We start from the raw sequence: 24,647 nt of genomic DNA, 5'->3' as shown, positions 1-24,647 counted from the left end.
TCTTGGCCTCTTTGTTGTTACACTTTCTCTAATACAATCCTACCAACTATCCATCCTTGAAATGACACATTTAAAATTGGGAAGTGTCTTAGACGTCTCCCAGCCCAACTTCCAGGATAGTAAAAAGATTCTGCCATATTTACAGAGCTGGTCAGACAGTCTCTACTTGAATATTTACAGTGACAGGGAGTTCATAACTTCCTAAGGCATCCCCATTATATGGTAGGTGACAAGGTCAGAAAGATTTTTTGAATCTTAAACCAAAAGCTCTCTCCTAGTTCTTGCTGAAGGGCTAGGAATAATGGGGATCCTTCAAATGCAATATTCTCTCATCATTGTCTTTAGCTGCCAAAAACATTCCAATTCTTAACATCAATTTTTAAAAATTCAGTTTTGATTTTTTTAATCAAAGTTTTGAGTATACATCCATTAAAGAGTCACATAGTTCTAGAAGGCTGACAATAAAAAAGAGCAGTCCCCAGCTACCTCCCCATTTCCCAGAAGCATCTACTTTCAACTGTGTTAGCTGATTTCCTTGATTATTCACCTCCACCTTGCTAAATAAGATGCTTACAGCGCTGCTTATTGATTTCTCAGTTTTATGTTATCATTTATCGACTTTCTACTCTGGAAGACGAGGATTAAGCTCTCCTTCAACCCCTGCCTCACCTACGCAACCATACCTCCACTCTTCCGTCCTCTCAACGTAGTTGCCTTATTATCTTGGGGAGATCAACATGCCTGCTCTACATTATTTTTGATTCTGTTAACAGTACTTCACAGCTGAATCAAGTCATCTGCTATGATTATTTTGCATTTCCTGACCCATATTTTGTTTTTCCTGCAGTCAATAACTGTCTTGTTCACTGCTTGGTTTTCTGGGTACTTACCGCTTATTGAACCACAGACTCTCCCACAATTGTGCAATTCTCTCAGCATGTTTAAACACATGAGGTTTTCTATCAGTTTGACCTTCAACAAATCCCTTCAGATCTCCTCCAATCTGGATCAGTGGCTCTCTAGCCCTGCTGCAGAGCTGCCATCCTGGGAGCTCCCTGGCTCTCTCTCTTGTGTTAGGCTCCCTGTCTTCTAAATCTTATGTCTTCCTCTTTCTTGGCGGGGTACCTCCCCCATTACCTCACACGTTTTAAATTGTGAAAATTCCATTCTCACACTAATTAACAGTTTGGCCATGTACAGAATTCTAAGCTGAAAAATCAATTTTCCTCTGAACTTTCAAGTTACTCCTCTATTTTTTTTTTAGCTTGCAGTGTTATCGAGAAGTTTGCCATCATCCTAAGTCTTGATCCTTCACATGAAACCTGTTTTTCCTCTCTGGAGGCTCACAGGATTTTCTCTTTGCCTCCAGTGTTCTGAGATTTCATGTCGTAGTGAATTGATGGCTCTATTTTCATCCTCTATGCTGGGCATTCAGTAGACTCTTCCCTTCTGGAAACTCATGTTTTTATGTTGTTCAGTTCTGAGAAATTCTCTTGAAGTATTTCTCTGATTTCATCTCTACATTTCCTCTGTTCTTGTTTCTGGTACTACTATTATTTGTTCATGGGACCCCCTGGAATGATCCAATTTTTCTTATCTTTTCCCTCTTTCATTTTCTATCAATTTATCTTTTTTCTCTATGTTCTGCACAACTTCTTCAGTTTCATTTTCTAGTATTTCTCTTAGATATTTCTGTTCTATTCCACTCCTAATTTCCAGGAGCTACTTTTCAGTCTCAGAATGGTCATCTTCCTGTATAGAATCCTGCCCTTGTCTTATGGATACGATATCTTCCTTTATGACTCTGGGTAATAAAGAGAGGTTTTGGGGGGAAGTTTCCTTTCTTCCTGTGCAACATCTGTTTCCTCCAAGTTGCTCTTTTCTGTTTGGTTTGCTTTTTGGAAAGAGCTCATTTTCTCTGCTGGTATGCCCTGGAAACCACAGATAGAGGCTTAACAGAATGGATGCTCAAGGGGTCACAAATAGGATGCAATGAAGGGAAGAAACATGTGGACCAGCAACCAGTGTGAATTCCCTGAACAGGGAACAATTAGCGAAATAAAATAGTGGGTAATTACTTTACCAAAATCATAAAGAATCATTTGGACTCCATTAAACCTACTACTCTGCCATCAGATGTTATAGGTTTATCATAAAAGGGCATCGATCAAAGGAAAATTTAACGTGAATGTTAACCTTAAATATTTACAGAGATGTAAACATTCTATTTTAATATCTTTTTCTATAGGGTTTTCAAAGAGTTAATGAAAGTGTCTATGAAAGTAATCCAACTAATAAATGAGGAAGGGATTTAGAATATCATCATTTGGCAAATCCCTAATGAAATGAGCCCAAGCAATGATCATTCATGCTAGCATGACAAAAGACAGGGAACCAGATACAGTGAAACCTGTGACGTTTCTCACTGCACTTAAGATAAAAAATAAACTCCTTACCAGGCTCCTGCTCTCTAACTTCATATCTTACCATTCTCTTTCTCATTAGTACTGGTATTTCCTCAAACTTGCCAAGTGTATTTGTGCCTTGGGGCCATTGGATAAGCTGTGCCTATTCCTGGAATGACTTCTCCCAAATCCTCAAAGCTATTCAGGAGCCTTGGTGGTACAGTTCTTAAGAGCTTGGCTGCTGACCAAAAGGTCAGCAGTTTGAATCTACCAGCAGCTCCTTGGAAACCCTATGGAGCAGTTCTACTCTGTCCTGTGGGGCCACTGTGAGTCAGAATCGACTTGACAGCAATAGGTGTTTTTTTTTTTTTTTTTTTGGTTTTCACTATTCGGGTATCAGCTCTTAGGTCACGTCCTCATTCTTGACTCCTCCTCCCCCAACCCATCACTCTGTTGTTTTCTTCATTTTGATCAGAAGTGATCATTTGGTTTGTTTTTGGTCTCTCATTTTCTCTAGTGCTCAGTATACTAGCCTCGTTCAAACAACATAAGCTCCTGGAGAGTAGCTGACATCAGTGCTTTGAGGAGACAAACTCTGAGCTAGTCATTATATCTTATTCGACAGACAAGGAAAACAGTGAAAATTTATATACAGTTGATCCTCATTACTCCTGGTAGGCACGTTCTATAACGCGGCTGCGAACACTGAACTAGTGGTACTGAACTATCGCTCCTACAGGAAGTCCTGGGTTAGGTTCCTGCAAGCCTCTAGTCACAATATTTTCATCAATTGATCAATATATAAGCTTGCTTTATATGTGTTTCTGTTTAAATACACCTTATTTAGCATATGTTGTTGGCTCATTAATACTGAAATCATGGCCAACAGCACTGGAACTCATGCTTGAATGAAACTTATCCACACATTTTTTCTGTAAGGCACATCACAGCCTTTTTGTACTTAGGAACACTAGACAGTACATCAGCACTACACTTGGCGGCCATTTTAAACAGCGAAATCACTAACAAAAAAAACAAAAATGGGAAAAGCATGGCACTAAGTAGACTGTGAAAAGGACACTTGTTTATAGAATGAAAGCAGAAACAAGAAGGGAGAGGACTGCCCGCTCAACCTCAGTTGGGAATGTGCACATAAAGTGACTCAAATTTTTTCCCACTCTGTGCGTGTGCATGTCTACAATGACCACAAAGGTACAGTGAGTACTGATTACTGATTTTGGGGTTATAAGAGTAGGCAAATTTGCAAATGTGGAATCTGTGAATAATTTATTACATATCTACATATGTAATCTACATTTACTCCGTGTCACTACAACGTTGAGTTTCTAGTTAAAAGTATTAAACATGACAAGTGCTTTCCTATAATCTTAATAGGCCAGTTATAATAGTTCTAAGGTCTGTCAAAATATAACCTTTATATGAGAATAAATTCATTCCAGGGAGTTACACTTGTTAAAATGTTTGTAGTAGAAAACTATACGTTCAAAGATATAAACTATGTATATCATAGGAAGTTTATTTTATCCAATAACTCATTCATAACTAAAAGATATTACTGTTTTAGTGCTAACCAACTCTACTATAAAAGCAATCTACGAAATCTCTTAAAATTGGGAACAAAGGTTATATCCTTCTTATAAAACTGTATTATACAAATAAAAATAACAAGATTAACAGACTAACTTTAAAACACAAAGTGCCAGCATTCAGGCTGCTACTCAATGGATTCTCTTTCCCTATTTCTTCTTGATCCTTCAGAAGTATCCTGGAAAGGCTTGGAGATCATGTTTGCTGAAGTGGTACCATGTTCTTGGAGGTAGCCTCTTAGGGCCACATTCTGAGCCACTATTTCTGAGATATAAGTGCTCTGAAGCTTCCCTACATCTGGATGATAGGCAGGCTGGTGCTTGTAGCTCAGTACTGCCTGCTCAAAGGTGTGGAGTCCCTGGACTTTTTAAGAACCTGACTCTGTAGGCTGACGCTGGGGGTCAGGATCTCTAGCAGCTCACCAAGCATGAACACGTGAGGATGCTTTCTCCTGCTTCCCACTGGAGTGTTCTCTACAACAGCTCACCTGATAAGGTCCAAGGGCTGCTTTTTGTATACGCTTCGAGGATGAGCCCATTCCCTGTACAAAAGGTATCGTTCATTAGGGCAGCTGGGATCCTCTGATCGGTGGTTGAACTGACACTGAGAAGCAGAAGGAAACAGGTGAGCATCAAAATAATCAAATTTTCACAAATCTGTTTATTAAACTTGTGTTTAATTTGGTATTCTCTGGTACTAATACTTCCCAGTCATTTGTGAATAAGGGGCCCTCACCGGATGGAAGGGATGAAAATACCATCTGATTTTGTGATTCTGAACCAGGGGTACTATTATCCTCTTTGAAGCCACCTGCAAATGCAGAGTGAGGGGTGGTTGGCTGTTACAATCCTGGGGAGCACTGCAGGGTCTTGGTGGGTACCCAAGGGATGCTTAATCCCCTATGACAAGTGGGACAGTCCTAAACAATGAAACCCTGGGCTGCCTAAGTTACAAAATCATCATGATGGAGGAACACGTGAGAATCCAGTGCCTTTCTTGGACACCTGGGAAAACCAGGGCCTTGGCTGGTGAGTGGCAGGGTCATTTCTAAACCCAGGCCTCCCTGTCCCCCAATTCAGCAGTTATTTTGTGACAACATATAGAAAACAGAGAAGCTCAACATCATGTTTGACACTTAGCTTATTCACGAGAAAAATAATTGAAACCTCCTGCCTCTGTTTAAATTCAGTCTTTTCCCCCGTCGATTCATTTTTCCTTCTTCCTGTACTACAACTGGTTTAACACCCAGGCAAGCATTAGAATCAGGAGCCCTGGTGGCACAACAGTTAAGTGCTTGGTTGCGAACCAAAAGTTTGGCAGTTGAAACCCATCAGCCGCTCAGCAGCAGAAGACCTGGAGACCTGCTCCCCCGTAAAGATTATAGCCTAGGAAATCCTATGGGCAGTTCTACTCTGTCACATGGGGTCGCCATGAATCGAAAATTGACAGGATGGCACCAAACAACAATAACAAGACTTACAATGGATCCAGAGCTCTACTCACCTCCCTCCAAATACTGCACAGGATCACTCCCTAGCCCAGATAGGGGACCACCAGAATTAGAAGGGATCTTTAGTGGAAAAGGCTTGGGAATAGGCAGAACCAACTAAGTACTATAGAACCATGGCATCCCAGATTAATATTCATGACAGCTATACACACGTATCCCCAGAGTTCACGTCATGCTGTAATCAGTAATTTTGCTGGGGCACGATTTAAAACACAATGGTTGTCAGGCTGGACTACTACACTGCTCACGGCCAGGAAGCTAAGCATCTGCTTCCCTACCCAGCTTCCTGGCTCTCTACGTATCCACGTGTATCAAGAAGCTGTTTCCTGAAGAAGCTTACTGAGCTACTTCAACCAGAATTATTCTGCTTCCATCCTAATTTTATATTCTCTTATATATATTTAAAAAAAAAAAAAAGTTGCCGTCATAGCGATCCTATAGGACAGGACAGAACTGCCCCATAGGGTTTCCAAGGAGCACCCAGTGGATTTGAACTGCTGACCTTTTGGTTAGCAGCTGCAGCACTTAGCCACTATGCCACCAGGGTTTCCATTATGCTATATAGTATATATTTAAATATTGTCTTCATCCACAAACACATGTACTATGAAGTAGCAATTATCACTCTCCTTCTTTGCTTTCTTTGGTCTTATAGATTCACCCGATAAGGTCCAGGGGCCTTATTGATAGTGTATGTAACAAAAGTTAAGAATACAATATAATATAGCATTTAATTTATTTCTCTGACAGAATTTCTTCAAATTGCTTTGGATATGATGTTCCTGCATTTATGGAATCATTAGGGTCTGAGGTGGTCACATTTTTAAAATTGCATTTCATGGGAGATGTTATCAGCTAGCAAAGCACTACTGAATTTCAGAACTTGTTAAAGTCTCAGAATGTAGCCCTTAAAAAATGTCAAGAATTTGCTGTCTGTCCACCTGACAGTGTCTTTAAAAAATCCTGAGATATTCTAGGTTATAGTTTGAAAACTGTATTTCAGGAGGAAAAATTCTATGTTAAGAAAGTGATAAATGAGAAGGTCTAACATGTATCTTGCATACAAAGAACTAATGCTTTTTAGTTGATAATAACATCTGTCAGTAATTATGAAAACAGCTTATTCTTTGCTGTTGCTGGTGAGTTGGTTCCAACTCACTGTGACCTTATGTATAAAAGAACAAAGTATTGCCCAGTCCTGTGCCATTTTTCTGATCACTGGTATGTTTGAGTTTATTGATGGGGCTATCATGTCAATCCATCTCATTGAGGGTTTCCTGCGTTTTCATTGGCCCTCTACCTAACACTTAAATAGTTTTTTTTTTTATATGCTAGGAATGGTTCTAACTCTTTACATGAATTAATTTATCCTCATAACAACTCTATGAGTTAAGTAACAATTATTACACGTATTTTATTGATGAGAAAACTGAGGAACAGAGACACTAAATACTTTTGCAAGGTCACCTAGCTAGACACTGGTGGAGCAGGCACTCCAGTGCCAGAATCCATGCTCTTAAATAAAATCTGCACTGCTTCATACATTAGGTGTGGAAGAGATGCTATTCATTCATTCATTTACTCACATAAACCGAGCATCTCTTCTATGCCTGGGATTCAGCAGTGGACAAAACAATATGGTTCCTGCCCTAAAGGAGCTTGTAATCTTGCAGTGTATTATCTTTATTTTAGCAAGAAGGAAACTTCAGGTCAAGGAGGTTAGCTCTTCACTACTGTCGATACCAGAGTATATACCTGGCATTTTATTTCATCTTTGCCATTTGACTTACATCATGGAGAGGGAAAGCTGCCTTGTAGATGCCAGAGCTTACAAGTTTGTTAATCCCAAACTTGTTAACGTTGTCCCTTACTTGATACTTGACCCGGGAGAGGATGAAGTAAACCTAAAAAGATTCCAAAATACAGTGTGTGGTTTATACAGTGTAACTATAAGCATTCATTGTTTACTATTGTAACAGTAACCTGCAGGCATACTTATTTTTTAATTTTTGACAGCTTTTTTTAAAAACAAAAATAAACCAACCAAACCAAATTACTAATTATTCAACAGAGGTTCCAAATCATCCCAAGATAGCAACTAATTTGGGTTTAGACTTACAATGCGGCTTCTGGTGGCTGGATTGAAGAAGGTATCTCTATCATGAATGTAAAAATCGTTCATCCGGTTCTTCTCAAATGGGGCAGTGAAAAACTCTTGCTCTGGCTTGATGAGAGTTTCATCCACTCTGAGGAGTTTGGTAAACCAGTTGAAACTATCAAAGGCTGAGAACCGGGTTTTCAGATCATTGGGTTTTAGAGGCAATTTGATGTGCATTATCTCAGCATACGTGCATAACACCTCCCAAGGTGCGTGTACTTTTACAAATACAAGCTTGTCATCCAAAACCTATATTGGAAGAAAAGAAACAGACCAGGAAATCAAGCCAATTATTTTCACTGTCAGTTTAAAACACAGAATTTTCTTACGTTGTTGATAGTTAAAAAAGGGAAAAAACACACACAGAAAGAGACCTATGACACAAGTTAAAGTAAAAATATAATAAAAATAGATTTGCAAACCATCATGTTTTTATATTAAAGATAGTTTCATAGTTTGAGTTATTGAAAAAGGAATTCAAATCCTTATCACAGTCATTCTTTTATAAAATTACTAATATTTTAATTGAAGAAAACCAAACTTGTCAATTGTTGCACATTGCATCCGAATTAGCTGACTAAAAATAAAAACACTAGGATATTCCATGCAGTGGTATTTAGTGTAATAAAAATTTTTTTTTTATTTCATAAACCTAGAAAATGAATACTTAATTTATTATATGTCTTCAACAGCATGTTATATGGTCACAGAAAGGATGTCAAAGATTGGCATTTATTGATATAAAAATATATTTACCATGTAGTCAAGTAAAGAAATCATAAAACTGTGAAATAATAATTCCACTTTTTGAAAGGGAAAAATGTATATATTTAAGGGAAAAAAGGTTTAAAAGGACTATAGATTATTTCTAGAGAATTAAGATATAGACGATTTTTACTTTCACTATTCTCACATTTTCTAGTTTTTTAATGTAGCTGTATTACCTGTATAATACAAAGATAAAAGTTGACAAGGTTCCTAAGAGAAGAAAATGTAAAAATGCAGACGCTCCCTTCCCTAGTGTTCCATAAAGCTCTCCACATCATTCAGATTGAAGAAAATACAATCATTCAGACACATGTTCATTATCACATTCTTTGGTTATTAAAAAAGATCTACCGGCTTCGATCAGAAGCAAATATACATTCTATAAGGCAGATTTTCATACATTCCTCTTCCAGTGTCAGGACTAAGATGTGGCCAGGCTGCAAGTTTCAAATGCCATCCAGCATTCCAAGTGGCACGCAGGTTCCAACGAGCAATGGTCAGCCAAGGGCTCAAAGGGCCCAGTACTTACTGATCTAGTTGCTTCTAGCTGCAGGCCATCACAGATGAGATTAGACTCATATGCTCGTCTTTTCCTCTGCCAAAAGAAATTGAAATATATGTCAGGCCTTTAGTCTTACCAAGCCAGAGCTTTGTTTAGAAAAACAATAAAACCAAACCAGTTTGGACCTGATGAAGAGACACATCCGTTCCAAATGGAATAGAAGCAATGAAACCGCTCTTGCTATTGGTAACTCTTGGGAATTTGATTTCTCAGATGGAATACTGCTGAATATACTTGGATCCCTTTAGCACTCTGGAAGGTCCCTGGTTGTCTCCATGGGTTTTCAGCCATTTTAGGTGCATAAAAGTCTCTGCTTTGGCACAATCCCAGAGAATTTTTTGCTCATAAGAGGTTTCACACAAACGGAGCTTTCTGAGTCCCATTCACTGACACCACTTTCCAGAGTTAATCAAAGCTTAAAACTAACAATTCAGATTTAAATTTTTATTTCCATTTTAGACTTTCAAATGGTTCAATTACTGGATGCGTACATTTCATCTCTGCATGCCTTGACCAAATTCAGCGAAACAACACAATTTCGGCAAAAGTCAATGAAATTTTTCTCCTGCAAAGATTGACACATTCACAAAAATATAAACACCTAAATCTACAGAAACTAGGCATGTACAATGGCACATCATATAGCCATTTAAAAATATGTAGAATATATTTAAAAAATCCAGTTGCCATCAAGTCTGCTCTGACTCATGGCGACCCTGTGTGCGTCAGAGTAGAACTGTGCCCCATAAGGTCTTCAATGGCTGATTTTGGGGAAGTAGATCACCAGGTCCTTCTTCTGAGACATCTCTGGGTGGACTTGAACCTTCAACCTTTCGGTCAGCAGCTGAGTGCATTAACCATTTGTACCAGCCAGGGACTCCAGAATATACTTATTGATGCTAAATTCTTGCTGGCTGGGCTTTTGTCAAGCTGTGCCCTAAGCCGTAAGGGAAGCATATTCAGGTGGAGACTTGTTTGACCTTTTAAAAGAGGACTTTTGATGATGAAGCAGTTTTTACTGCCTTTGTGAAGAAAGAAAATAGGTGGACATAGGGGTTAATTAAGAACATGAGCTCTGAAACCAGACTGCCTGGGTTTCTATTCCGGTTCCATTATTTATCAACTCTATGACCCTTGGCAGGGAATGTAAACTCTCTGTGCCTCGTTTTCCTCATCTGTGGACTTACCTTTTTAGGTTCTCACGAGGATTCTATGAGTTAAGCTACATGAAGTACACAGACTAGGATGCCCATTTCTACTAATGACAGACGGTAAAATGGAAGAACCCTCTACTAAAGGCAACTGAAAAAGCTGAATGGGAACAAAAAAAAAATTCTTCTAACCTTCAGAAAAGCATCAAACAGCTAACAAGAAAGAGCAGAATGACTGGGTCCAGGCCTGGGTAATGCAGAGAGCCTGGCAGTCAGACTGCTTTCCCCAGGGAACATCAGCCAACTGAAGAAGCAGAGGAGGTACTAGCTGTCATGCTATAGACAGTGCCAGGACATGGGAAGCATCTAATAAATGTCAAGTAGATGGTGCTGTATGAAGAAGGCCAAGGGTCAAAAGGTATAAGAATACACCTAGTACTTTTCTGTGTGTGGTAAATATATATTTAACAAACATTTGCCATCTTAACATTCTTCACATATACAATTCAGTGACGTCAATTATGTTCATCACGTCATTCAATTGTTCAACCATCACCATTATCTGTTTCCAAATATTTCCATCATCCTTAACAGAAGCTCAGTGTACCCTAAGCAATGACTCCCTCTTTCGCCCCTCCTTACCAGGTATAAGTGATGACCAGGGATTATGCCCCTTCCTGGTCATCACTTACACCTGGTATTTGACTGGCTAAACTTGAGTCCAGGTAGAATCCCTAACATATTTTGTGGAGGTATGAGAAACAAAATATTGCTTTATTTCTATTTATTTAATAAACAACTATATAGTACTTACAGCATGCCAGACATTGTTCTAAGAGCTTTACAAATTAACACATTTAATTGCTTGCTACAAATTAAACATAGAGTAACTTAGGAAAAAAAAAAAAGCAGTAAGCATTACAACTTCCCTAAAAGTGAACTAGCAACTTGCCTAGAAATGCCAGAGTCAGGTGAGAGTGAGGACAGTTTGAAGTGCAGCCTTTCCACTCTACTCCCAGGGACTGTCTACCCCCTCCATCCCCACCGTGTCTAGCCAGTCGTCATCCAGCCAACATGGACTTACGGCAACCCCGTGTGCGTCAGAACAGAACTGTGCTCCATAAGGTCAGTGGCTGATGTTTTGGAAGTAGCTTAGCAGGCCTTGCTCCTGAGGCATCTCTGAGTGGACTCAAACCTCCAACCTTTCAGTTAGCAGCCGAGCACTTAACCATTTCTGCCACCCAGGGACTCTATGCCATCTCTGTAATACTTAAGTTTTTCCACCCTTTGTACCCCTGGCCTGCCAAGTGTCAACTCAGGAAGGACTGACTTACCCTGCTTCTTATCTAAGCAGTGTTTTTGTACTCTAGATCCTAATAGTTTGATTCTTACATGGTAGCCCAGTCCTTGATTGCTTCTTTCTTGACTATTAAGAAAAAACATTTTTGACCCTGAAAACAGTGTTCAACGTAGTGTTTGGCACAGAGCATGTGCCTAGTACATGTGTGTTGAAAGAATAAACTCAACGAGCACTTATAAACTCGTTCTACAAACATTTCCTGAAAACCCACCGTTTTCTGAGCATTCTGCAAAATGCTGAAGATTCAAAGAAAAAATGTGAACAGTCTGCTATGCAGAAAAAACAAACAAACCTGTTGCCGTCAAGTCGATTTCAATTCATAGCAACCCTACAGGATAGTGCAGAACTGCCCCATGGGGTTTCCAAGGCTGTAAATCTTTAAGGAATCAGATTGCTACATCTTTCTGCCAGGGAGCGACGGGTGAGTTTGAATCAACAGCCTTTCGGTTCACAGTCGAGTGCTTAACCACTGTGGCACCAGGGCTCCTTGCTATAGAGAAACTACTGAGAACTTCAGCATCCAGACACCTAGGACTTTCTCTTAATACAGAAGGGGTGGAACATTTATTCACGTGTTTCACTGCCATTGTAATGGACATCTGCCATTCACCATGGCTGCCCAACATCTGAATTGCTACAAGAGCCCACTTCCACATAAAAATGCAGACACTCCCCTCCCTAGTGTTCCATAAAGCTCTCCACATGAACTAGGTCTTGTCAATCGGACCACTCACTCTGGACTCTGAATTAGAAGCCAGCCAGGCAAAGAAGCCAGGCCAATCAGAATCCAATCCGGGGTGGCTGTGAGAGAGATGCCAGTTCAAGAGGTAGCAGATGGCAGGAGCTTTTGGGGACTACTGCTGGTCACTAATACCAGCAGTAGCTCTGCATCCAGGACAGCAACCATACCAAGCTCTCTCCAGACTGGTTCTGCAGTAGGATTTGGGGCAGGCTTGTCACCTGTCTCTAGGCTTGTCTGTCCAACCCTTCAGGAGAATCTGTGAGCTAACATCCTTTTGATAAACTCCCTTCTGCTTAAATTAGAGCTCATTCTTCTTACTTGCAAGCAAGAATCCTCACTGGTAGAGAACAGCCACGATAGGGAAAATTTGTTAGCCTAAAACTTAAAGTCACTGCGACTGTAGAGGGAGTGGGATTTCTCAGTGGACCAAATACTTTGACTTCCTCCCCTTTGGAGAGGGGACTCACACTGAGGCTGCACAAGAGGGAAGGGACCCAGGTTGCCATACTAGCAAGGAGGTCATAAGCAGGATCCATGACTGTGTCTTCCGTATCTTCTCAAGTTAGTCAGGAATAATTTCACACCTAAGATGTGAAGGCTCAGACCCAACATTTTCACTCCTGTAGACAAATGTCCTTCTAGTTAGAAAAAGGAGATTACTCAAAAGAAGGGCTTTTCCTACGGTCTGTGGGCATTTTAAGGCTTAAGTGCTTGTAGGAAAAATCACAAAACCGTGTTAACTGGCTTTATTACAAATTCACGGCTCACATCCGTGTTAGAGTCCCATCACAGTTAGACCCACCATCATGTGCAGCTATCTCCTTCCTGGCCTCTAGCCACCAGGAAGCTGTTCCCAACTTCCAAGGTGATGCTCAAGCTGGACACCCAACTCCCAGACCAGCATCCTCCAGAGAAAATGGTTGCCACTCATTGCGAACTCCTGCGGGTTCCTTTCTTTCTATCCAGCAATAGCTGGGCTATTTGCTGTCACAATATTTCATCCTTCTCATATGTCTTCTCGTGTTTCCTTCAGCAATACCATTGCTTTGTCTCTTCATTGCTCTTATTCCTCAGCCAACAAATACCTCAGATATTTCTCAGCCTTAAGAAAATTAAATTCTCATATGACTCTGCCTTCTCTTCAGTTACCACCACCCCATCTTTAAACCTTGATATCTTTAGCGCTTATAACACAGTAAGCACATAATCAATGCCTGATGAACAAATAAAATGAGTGCAGGGAAGATCAATAGCTCCCTGTTTTGTGGGAATAGACTGAAGCGTGTAAATTACTGCAGCGTAGCAACTGGGCCCCCCTTTGCTGACCTCCAAAAATGTTCCAAGAACTCTTACTTATGGGTAATACAGGATATGGCAGAGAAGGAGAAACGTAGTTTTATTCCTGAGTGTGCTGGCACCAGATAGTTCAAGAGCATTCAGAGCATGACCTGACTCCCAGACACTTCAGAGTCTGAATTACAGATGACAAAAGTGGTTAAGGTCCAGAGAGCTGAGCATGAACCAGCCCCACGGTAAGACAGTTCTGTCATCAAACACAACCAAACACAAACCACTCCTTTCTTCATTGACTCAGCTGCATCAACCATGACTGTAACATGCTGAATGGTACAAGTTAAGACATGGTTCCTTTCTGGGATTTCTAAATCCCACCACCTTCACGGGATCCAGGAATTTCTGTTCTATCAAATAGCCCCTTTAGCTCTTACAGTATTGGTTTTCCTCTTACTCCTGAGCATAGTAGTTAGATTCACAGAGTCAAAACTCACATCCCGTTTCTGCCATTTACTACCTCTGTGATACTGAGCAAATTACTTAAATTCTATAAGGATTAGTGGCTTCATCTCAAAATTGGGACAATAGTCTCAGGGGACATCTAGGTCAGTTGGCATAACATAGTTCATAAAGAAAATGTTCTACATCTGGCTTTGGTGAGCAGCATCTGGGGTCTTAAAAGCTTGCGAATGGCCATCTAAGATACATCTACTGGTCCCATCCTGTGTGGAGCAAAGGAAAATGATGAAAACCAAAGACACAGGGAAAATATTAGCCCAAAGGGCTAAAGGATCACATGAACCACAGCCTCTACCAGTGTGAACCCAGAAGAACTAGATGGTGCTGGCTACTACCACTGACCGCTCTGACAGGGATCACAACAGAGTCCCGAACAGAGCAGGAGAAAAATGTAGAACAGAATTCAAATATATGAAAAAATACCAGACTTACTGGTCTGACAGAAACTGGAGGAACCCTGAGACTATAGGCCCCAGATACTCTGCTGACCCAGAACTGAAACCACTCCCAAAGCCCACTTTTGAGAAAAGATTAGACAGGCCTATAAAACAAACAATAACACATGTAAGGAATGTGTTTCCTAATTCGATCAAATATATGAGACCAAATGGGCAATTCCTGCCCAAAAGCAAGATTAGAAGACAGGAAGGGACAGGAACTGGATGAGTGGACACAGGGAAACCACGGTGAAAAGGTGAGCGTGCTGTCACATTGTAGGGATTGCAACCAAGGTCACAAAATGATATGTGTATAAATTTTTGAACGAGAAATTAACTTGAGCTGTAAACTTTCACCTAAAGCACAAAAAAAACTAAAAAGAAGAAACTGGGAAAAGAAGTAGTTACATTATGAGTTGTTCTAAGGATTAAATGTGATCATGAGTATAATAATAAGCTCTGTAGAAGTGTTAGCCATTATCAATTATTATCTTCTTTCTCTGCCTTCAACCATGCTCAACTTGCCTTATTGTTTAAAAAAAAAAAAAAATCCTATCTACCCTTCAGGTCTTAGAGACTCTCCTCTTGTTTTCAATGCTGACCGTCTGAACAGAATAGGCAACCCTAACCCACTCTGCCTCCATATCGTGCATCCAATGACCCCTTCATCCCTCTAGTGGGACACCACTGACACCATTTTATTGGCACTGTATAAAATGGACATTAAGGTTGAGCCACTCAACCCTCTCCCGTATTGCCTCTTCTATCCTGGCACTGAACCATGCTGATCCTCGGACTATTTCCTTTGGTATCCAACGGATATATATCCTTTTCATGCTCTGAAGGATCTGAACACATCTTTATATGTCCTCTCTTTGGCCCCATTTCTGTGCGTAATAAGGTAGCTCACTGGTGAGAGTGCATAGCACAGGTGAACAACATAGATGCAGGAAGCATTAGAAATATTTCTCTTCCATCTCATTTTATCAGCTTCATAATACAGTTCATCTATCACAGAGATTAACTGTAATTTACTTAACCAATCTCAAATGGTTGGATACTCAGGTTGTTTCTAATTTTTCACTATTACGAAAATCCTTGTAGGACAATCCTTGGGAATCCATTATTATGTTCTCAGGGTAAAGTCCTAGAAGCAGAATTGTTAAAACAGACAGTGTATGCAATTTTAAGTTCTTTAAAATGTACTGCCATATTGCCCTCCAAAAGGTTGTACTAATTTATCCTATTTTAGTACTTATCTAGTTCTTTACAAAGAACTCCTGAGACGTTTACCTGATCTCTCTCAAGATAACTGGTAGACCCTGGAGTTGTTTTATAATGCCGTCTATTTTACCACTAACTATAAATTTTAAAACAGATGAATCAAGGATAGGACATTTTTATTTGCTTAAACATGTTAATATATCACTTTGGTGTTACTTTAATAAGAGTTCTTATTATTTTCCTTTGGCGTGCCAATTCACAAAGAACAAGTGGAATATTTTAAAAATTGATCAAACCAGTTTTCTTGGCTTGTCAGGTAGCTAAAGAAATTAGCACTACATTAGTCAAACAGGCACACACTGGAGAAACCGCTTACTTATGAAAAGATTGCTTAAGTGTTTAATACAAAATCATCTTCTTTACTTCTCCGTAGATTTTACATTTGAATAAGTAACAGCGTTCTTGACATTTAAAAAATTATGGTAGAGCTGTCTTCCATGTTAAAAATGAAAGGTAATACTGTATATTACCCAACATAACCATCGCTCAATAAATATTTGCTGAATAAATGAATGAATATCTGAGGCCACACAATTTTTAACTAAAAATTCTCCATGTGACTTGGTTGGAAAACCTTACATATAAGAATCTAAACTATGCCCTATAGTCTATGATCTGTAGTTGGCAGCACAAAATGATTAAACTAGACTCAATGGCTCTGAAAACATTTCAGTCATATATTAAATAGTGTTGCAAATTTCTACGTATCTAGAGGAGTGAATTCATCCGTATTGCAACCTGGATCTATCTTTTTAAACTATTTCTAAAGTAAAGCCAAAGTGACTATAATTATTGGGGAACTATGTATATCACGAAAACATGTATATGATGTTTGGAGAATGATACTGGGGTTCAAAGTGAAAAAAAAAAAACAAGAGCACCTACCATACTCCAGAAACTAGAATTTTATTCATACCTTTTTTGAGAGGTTAATAAAGCTGTCAGGGAAATAAAGAATAAAGCAATCAAAATCACAAAGGACAGACTGGCATAATTAAGGAAGCTTTCTGTCCCTAAGCACCTCAGATTACACATCTCATTTGGTTTAATAAAGTCATTGTTGTGAAGGACTGGCTTGTGAATTATACAGTAGTAATAGTGATTGCAAGTATCAATATCTACCACTTTCTTCATGTCACCCAGCTTTTTCAGCATAAAAAGCAGCGGTTGTAATGTTTAAGAAGAACTAAAATTACTGAATACATTGTGATGATAATAAAGCACTAATCAACTGGGATTTATGAAATATACGCATTGATTAATTTCAAATATTCTTGCAGCTTTGTTCGGCAAAGACCTGATGGTTCTGCCATTGTGTTTTCAACTCGCCAGTCTTTGCTAAGCCTGCTAAAATGCATGAAAAATAAGTCAAATGTACTTAACTTCTGCAAAAAATTACTGTCTAATTACTCTAAGTGCTATTTATTAGTTCTATATCATGTGCTCAAGGTTTGATAAGCAGAATAAATCATTTAATCGGAATTTAATCTAAATTCACTTGCTGGTAAATTAAATGTTAAAAAACATTTAATTTTAGCAAACCCATCAGACCAGGAATTAACTCAAGTGGGTAATGTGTGTTCACTAAAGGACAGATAAAACAGATGAGCATTTTAACTAAGTGTAGAGTGGAAGTGAATATTAAGCTGAAGTTCACTTCCAACCTTTTCTTTTTTAAATTAACATTTTTGGTCTCATCAAAAAAAAAAAAAAGAAATGTTCACTGCAGGTAACTTAGGAAACTGAAATTTTCAGAAAAGAAAAAAAAAAAATCATCCATAATCCACTGCTAAAATAACCACTATAAACATTTAAATGCAGTATTTTCTGAATTTACCTGCTTATAAAAAGAACTTGTAGAGCTTGTTTAAAATACAGGTTCGTGGGCCCCTCCTCTGGCAATTCTGACTCAGAAGGTATGAGATAGGGCCTGGACAATCCATTTTTAACAAGCGACCCGGATGATTCTTATCACCTGACAAGCTTAAGAAATACTGTTTTTTAGGACACACCTTTCCTGTGCACACGTATACATGCATGCATACACACCGTTGTTTTTTTATGATTATTTTTCCCCTTCAAGTCTGTCCTATGAGAGAATTCACCACAGTTGATTGCTCTCAGTCCTCAAGATGACTCTTTAAAAAAGTAAGACATGGGTGACAGCCAGGACCCAAGTAAATGACAGCATCTTCATTCAAACCTAACACCAGATCTCAGAAGGACCAATCAGCAAAAAGGTTTTTTCCTCTATGTCTTTGTGACTATGTTGTTAAGGGCCTCAGTGAGACGAAATGGAAGAATTAGATTTTATTTTTCAGGATTTCACTATCCTCCTGTTCATCTGTCTGTTTTTAAGGTTTGGGCCAAGGACATTTCTTATTTTGGAAATAAGAAGCAAGATTTCGATTAATTGTTCTTAGGCTGAATATTCAAAAATAAAATGAAACATGCTTATACCAGCAACACATTTCATACCTGTAATTTGGAACTGCTGATTCTAATTTAATTTATTCCTTTTAACCTACAATCTTAGTCTAAGCAAGTAGGGTGTAAAGGAAGGAAGAAGATAAAAATATAAAGAAGAGCTCCCTCCCTCAGTCTAAAATATTAAGGAATTAAAGTCTGACCTGATTTCACTCCCTAAAGCAAAAGACAAAAGACGTACAAAAGTTATCTGGGAAGGTAAAACCACGCAACACTGGTTACAATGATCTCATATTAACTTATCCTAACGTGAGTCTCAATCTTCCAATTTAGACTATCTGTAGCGAATACGACATTCCCAGGAAATCTTTTTTTTACTGTTCTGATTCCCCATTAACACTCTTTTATCAGCCTGTTATTTCTACAATTTGAAGACAGTAAACAATTTTAAGTCTCTTCAATCATGGCTTCCCCTATATGAGGGCTCATGGGATAAATTTCTCTCCAGAGGGTCCTCATATCAGAACATTATATTTCTTTTGAACAACAAGTTATGTTTTTATTTGTTGAAATCTGGGGTGATGTGGATAAAATCCCTATTTTCTTTGGCTGCTAGGAAGCTCAAAGGCAAATTTGCAGCTGACATCTAACTTCTGAACAAGATGTTATGGCTTAGGACAAATATTTTGTTTATTAGCCTGACGTGATATTATTTTATTTTTCTGATTTATATATTTTTCACCCTGACTTCCTCATCTAATTAGGTTTACCCTATTTATATTTCTGTAAGTGATCTCAAATACTTTTCAATGAATTATAAGTAAATAAACTATTTTAATATAGGAACAACATAAATAAATAAAACTAATGACTATAAAAATTATACATTGCATGTTAAAGCCAATAATGAATGATTTTTGGATTATCCATACTGTTAGTTACATCTTATTAGCCATAAATAACCACATACTTAATGAGGCATCAAGCCATGTTATCACCTGAATAGATACAAAAAAAGCATTTGGTACAATGTAAGACCCAGTTACTATAAAAACTCTGACTAATCTAGGAATAGAAGGGGACTTCTTTAACTTTTAAAAAGATTTCTACCAAAAACTTATAGTAAATGTGATATTTGATTACAGACAGATTCCCATTAAAATCAGGAACAAGGCATTGATGACTACTAGGTGTCACTGCCTTTTTTCAAGAGGCCTTAGCCACTGTACTTACACAAGGAAAAAAAAAGGAAGGAAAAGGAAGAAAAAAACTGTTATCGTTTGTAGAGAATATGGTCTTCTTTTCAGAAACTCAAAAGACGCACTGGAAACCTTAGAACTAAAAAGAAAATTTGTGAAGGTTACTAGGTAGAATATATAAAGATCAATAGACTCTTTCACACACAATAATCAATCACGAACTGCAATTTAAAATGCTCCGACAGCCCCCTGCCCCCCGCAAAAAAATAAATCCATTGCTGTCAAGTCTTTTCAGACTCAGAATGACTCTGTAGGACAGAACAGAACTGCCCTGGAGGATTTCCGAGTCTGTAATCTTCACGGAAGCAGACTGCCGTATCTTTCTCCCGCAGAGCCACTGGTGGGTTTGAACTGCTGATCTTTTTGGTTAGCAGCCAAGCACTTAACCACTGTGCCACCAGGGCTCCTTCTGACAACGGCAAAAAAATAAATAAATAAAATAAAATAGCTAAGAATAGTTAATAAAAATGTACAAGATCTTCATGGGCATTATTACAAAACTGTACTAAAGAATGTAAGACCTAAATGAATGCAGTGATGTACTGTGTTCATCACACTAGAACTTTTAAACATCTCTAGACACATCTCATCCAGTTTCTAAGCAAACACGTCTGGCCTTATGATCACCTGAAACAATGGATAAAAGTGTTAAAAGCTCACAGGATCTGCAACTGATTAGCCAAGTGTCTCACAATATTTGGAAGTTTGGATATAATTTAGTTTGGTCACTAATTCTAAAAAAGTTATTTTCTGTGGTCTCCATGGGCCAGATTTTTCTGTTACACACTTCCTCAAGGTCAGATATAAAACACAGATTTAAACCTCTCTATATAAATTTTTCATCAACTTCTGGGAAACATATTTACTATCACCCCTAGGAATAAATTCTGGTAACAAAAAATAAGTAAGTAAAACATATTCAGGATTGACTAACACTGTTTTGTGTTATCTAGATCCCTCCACCCCTTTATCATCATCTAAATTATACCATAACTTGGTCATGAACACATCTGTCTGAAGGGAGACAAGTGCCAGACAAAACAAAATTCAAAATAGACCAATTCTGCCACTTGTTACCAGCTTTGGCCAGAGGAAATAGGAAGAAGGTAGCATTTACTAACGAAAATGAGCTGGAGGAGATGGCGAATTACATGGGAATTTGCTTTCTTTAAAACATCTCTGCTCTTCACAATATGGATCAAACATATTTAGATATATTTAATCACGTACTGTGCCAGACGACGTTGGCTGCAAACCAAACAGCCTTCTTTCCTTTATTAACAGAAGTCTGACTTTTTTTAGGTATTGAGCGATCATGTGACTCAAGAGAAAAAGCCAGTCTTGATTGCTCTATGCTAATGATGGTTAATTCCATTCATCTTGCCAGTAGCTAGTTTAGGAATAGATTGGTGATAAAATACAATGGAATATTATTCAGCAACAAAAAATAACAAGATATTGATACACGCTACAACATGGATGGACCTCAGAAACATTATGTTAAGTCAAAGAAGCCAGATGCAATGGCTGCCTATTGTATGATTCTGTTTACATGAACTTGCCAGAGAAGACAAATGTATAAAGACAGAAAGCAGATTAAGTGGATGGCTGGGGGTAGGAGCAAGAAGTGATTACAAACAAACTCAAGGGACTTTTGGGGGCAATGAAATTTGTGACAGTTGTACAAATCTATAAATGTACCAAAAATTATTAAATTGTACATTTATAATGGGTGAATTTTATGGTATATAAATTATACTTCGATAAAGCCATTAAAAAAAAAAAATCTAGACAGTGAGTTGTGAAGTCTGGTAGGGCCCTCTAGGGCAGCTTTCTTCCCCCTTAAAAAAGGGCCGTGAATTGGGTGCTGGCGAAGAACACTGAACATACTGTACTGCCTTTGGACACCTGGTTCTGCAGCAGCCACCTACTGGCCATGTGGAGCCATTGAGGGCAGAAGGATGGAATGAACTTTGATTCCTGATGACTTCATGAAGCCAATAAATTATCTAACCCGTAAATAATCCTATATCCAAAATACCTTTCTGTTGTTGCTGTTTATGGTGGTAAAATATACACAACCTAAAACCCATCGTTTTTACCATTTTCAAACGTCCAATCCAGTGGCATTAATCACTTTCACAATGCTGTGCAAACGTCGTCACTATCTGTTTCCAAAACTTTTTCACCACCCCAAACAGAAATTCCATTAAGCATTAAATCCATCCCCATTCCTCTCTCCTCCAAACCCATGACAGCTACTAATCTACTTTTGTCTCTGTGTGTTTGCCTATTCTAGATATTTCATATAAGTAGGATCACATAATATTTGTCCTTTTGTGTCTGGCTTATTTCACTTTGCTGTTGTTGTTATTAGGTGCCACGGAGTCAGTTCTGACTCATAGCGACCCTATGTACCACAGAAAGAAACAGGGCCCGGTCCTGTGCCATCCTTACAATCGTTGTTATGCTTGAGCCCACTGTTGCAGCCAGTGTCAATCCATCTCACTGAGGGTCTTCCTCTTTTCTGCTTGCCCTATACTTTACCAAGCAAGATGTCCTTCTCCAGGGACTGATCCCTCCTGACAACATGTCTGAAGTATGTAAGACTCAGTTTCTTTGTCTTTGCTTCTAAATAGCATTCTGGTTGTACTTCTTCCAAGGCAGATTTGTTCGTTTTTTTTTTTTTTACAGTCCACGGTATATTCAATATTCTTTGCCAACACCACAATTCAAACGTGTCAATTCTTCTTCGGTCTTCCTTATATTCACTGTCCAGCTTTCACATGCATATGACATGATTAAAAATACCATGGGTTGGGTCAGGTGCACCTTGAGTCTTCAAGGTGGTATCTTTGCTTTTCAATACTTTAAATAGGTCCTTTGCAGCAGATTTGCCCAGTGCAATGCATCTTTTGATTTCCTGACTGCTGCTTCCATGGATGTTGATTGTGGATCCAAGTAAAATGAAATCCATGACAACTTCAATCTTTTCTCCGTTTATCATGATGTTGCTTATTGGTCCACTTGTGAGGATTCTTGTTTTCTTTACGTTGAGGTAGTAATCCATACTGAAGGCTGTGGTCTTTGATCTTCATCACTAAGTGCTCCAAGACCTCTTCATTTTCAGCAAGCAAGTTTGTGTCATCTGCAAAACATAGGTTGTTAGCGAGTCTTCCTCCAATCCTGATGACCTGTTCTTCTTCATATAGTCCAGCTTCTTGGATTATTCGCTCACCATACAGATTGAATAGGTATGGTGAAAGAATACAACCCTGACACACACCTTTCCTGACTTTAAACTAATCAGTATCCCTTTGTTCTGTCTGAATAACTGCCTCTTGATCTATGTACAGGTTTCTCATGAAAAGAGTTAAGTATTCTGGAATTCCCATTCTTCGCAATGTTATCCATAATTTGTTATGACCCACACAGTTGAATGCCTTTGCATAGTCAATAAAACACAGGTAAACATATTTCTGGCATTCTCTGCTTTCAGCCAGGATCCATCTGATATCAGCAATGATATCTCTGGTTCCACGTCTTCTTCTGAATCTGGCTTGAGTTTTTGGCAGTTCTCTGTCAATGTACTACTGCAACTGTTTTTGGATTACCTTCAGCAAAATTTTAACTTGTGTGTGATACTAATGATATTGTTCAATAATTACACATTCTGTTGCATCACCTTTCTTTGGAGTGGTCACAAATATGGATCTCTTCCAATCAGTTGGTCAGTTAGCTGTCTTCCAAATTTCTTGGCATAGGTGAGTGAGCACCTCCAGCGCTGCATCTGTTTGCTGAAACATCTCAGTCGGTATTGTGTCAGTTCCTGGAGCCTTGTTTTTCGCAATGCCTTTGGTGAAACGTGTGCTTCTTCCTTCAGTAGCATCAGTTCTTGAGTATATGCTACCTCCTTAAATGGTTGAATGTTGACCAATTCTTTTTGATACAGTGACTCCGTGTATTCCTTCCAACTTCTTTTTGATTCTTCCCGCATTGTTTAATATTTCGCCCATAGAGTCCTTCATTATTGCAACTGGAGGCTTGAATTTTTTCTTCAGTTCTTTCAGCTTGAGAAACACTGAGCATGTTCTTCCCTATTTGGTTTTCCATCTCCAGCTCTTCACATGTGTCATTGTAATACTTTACTTTGTCTTTGCGAGCCGCCCTTTGAAATCTGCTCATTTCTTTTTACTTCATCATTTCTTCCTTTTGCTTTAGCTGTTTGATGTTCGAGAGCAAGTTTCAGAGTCTCCTCTGACATCCCTCTTGGTCTTTTCTTTCTTTCCTGTCTTTTCAATAACCTCTTGCTTTCTTCATATATGATGTCCTTCCACAACTCGTCTGGTCTTTGCTCATTAGTGTTCAATGTGCCAAATCTATTCTTGAGATGGTCTCTAAATTTAGGTGGGATATACTCAAGGTTGTATTTTGGCTCTCACGGACTTCCTCTGATTTTCTTCAGTTTCAACTTGAACTTGCATATGAGCAATTGACGGTCACTCCACAGCTGGCCCCCGGCTTGTTCTGACTGATGATATTGAGCTTTTCCATCGTCTTTCCACAGATGTAGTCCATTTGATTCTTGTGTATTCCATCTGGCAAGGTCCATGTGTATAGTTGCCATTTATGTTGGTGAAAAAAAGGTATTTGCAATGAAGAAGTCGTTGGTCTTGCAAAATTTTATCATTCCATCTCCTGCACTGTTTCTATCACCAAGTCTATATTTTCCAACTACCGATCCTTCTTCTTTGTTTCCAACTTTCACATTCCAATCACCAATAATTATCAATGCATCCTGATTGTATGTTTAATCAATTTTGGACTGCAGAAGCTGATAAAAATCTTCAATTTCTTCATCTTTGGCCTTAATGGTTGGCACATAAATGCAAACAAAATCGTAGCAACTGGTCTTCCTTGTAGGTGTATGGATATTATCCTATCACCGACAGTGTTGTATTTCAGGATAGATCTTGAAATGTTCTTTCTGATGATGAATGCAATGCCATTCCTCTTCAAGTTGTCATTCCCGGCATAGTAGACTATATGATTGTCCGATTCAAAATTGCCAGTACAAGTCCATTTCAGCTCACCGATGCCTAGGATATTGATATTTATGCATCCCATTTCATTTTTGATAATTTCCAATTTTCCTAGATTCATA

The 24,647-nt window shown here is 38.7% G+C and overlaps 1 protein-coding gene across 2 annotated transcripts in view; it reads right to left on the bottom strand.

Annotated features, from left to right (window-relative positions):
* Positions 1 to 24,647, bottom strand: part of ANO6 (anoctamin 6) — a 230,105-nt gene that overhangs the window by 75,334 nt on the left and 130,124 nt on the right. For both annotated transcript variants that reach the window (XM_049882896.1, XM_049882897.1), the window contains 4 exons: positions 8,979 to 9,044; positions 7,643 to 7,930; positions 7,314 to 7,427; positions 4,501 to 4,616 (listed from right to left, as the gene is read on the bottom strand). In XM_049882896.1, coding sequence (XP_049738853.1) covers positions 4,501 to 4,616; positions 7,314 to 7,427; positions 7,643 to 7,930; positions 8,979 to 9,044 — 584 coding nt within the window. The remainder of the gene's footprint in view (positions 1 to 4,500; positions 4,617 to 7,313; positions 7,428 to 7,642; positions 7,931 to 8,978; positions 9,045 to 24,647) is intronic.

The sequence above is a fragment of the Elephas maximus genome, chromosome 4, assembly GCF_024166365.1.
Source record: "Elephas maximus indicus isolate mEleMax1 chromosome 4, mEleMax1 primary haplotype, whole genome shotgun sequence".
NCBI classification, from domain to species: domain Eukaryota; kingdom Metazoa; phylum Chordata; class Mammalia; order Proboscidea; family Elephantidae; genus Elephas; species Elephas maximus.
The sequence above is the reverse complement of the archived record's forward strand: the minus strand, read 5'-3'. Positions and strand labels throughout refer to the sequence as shown.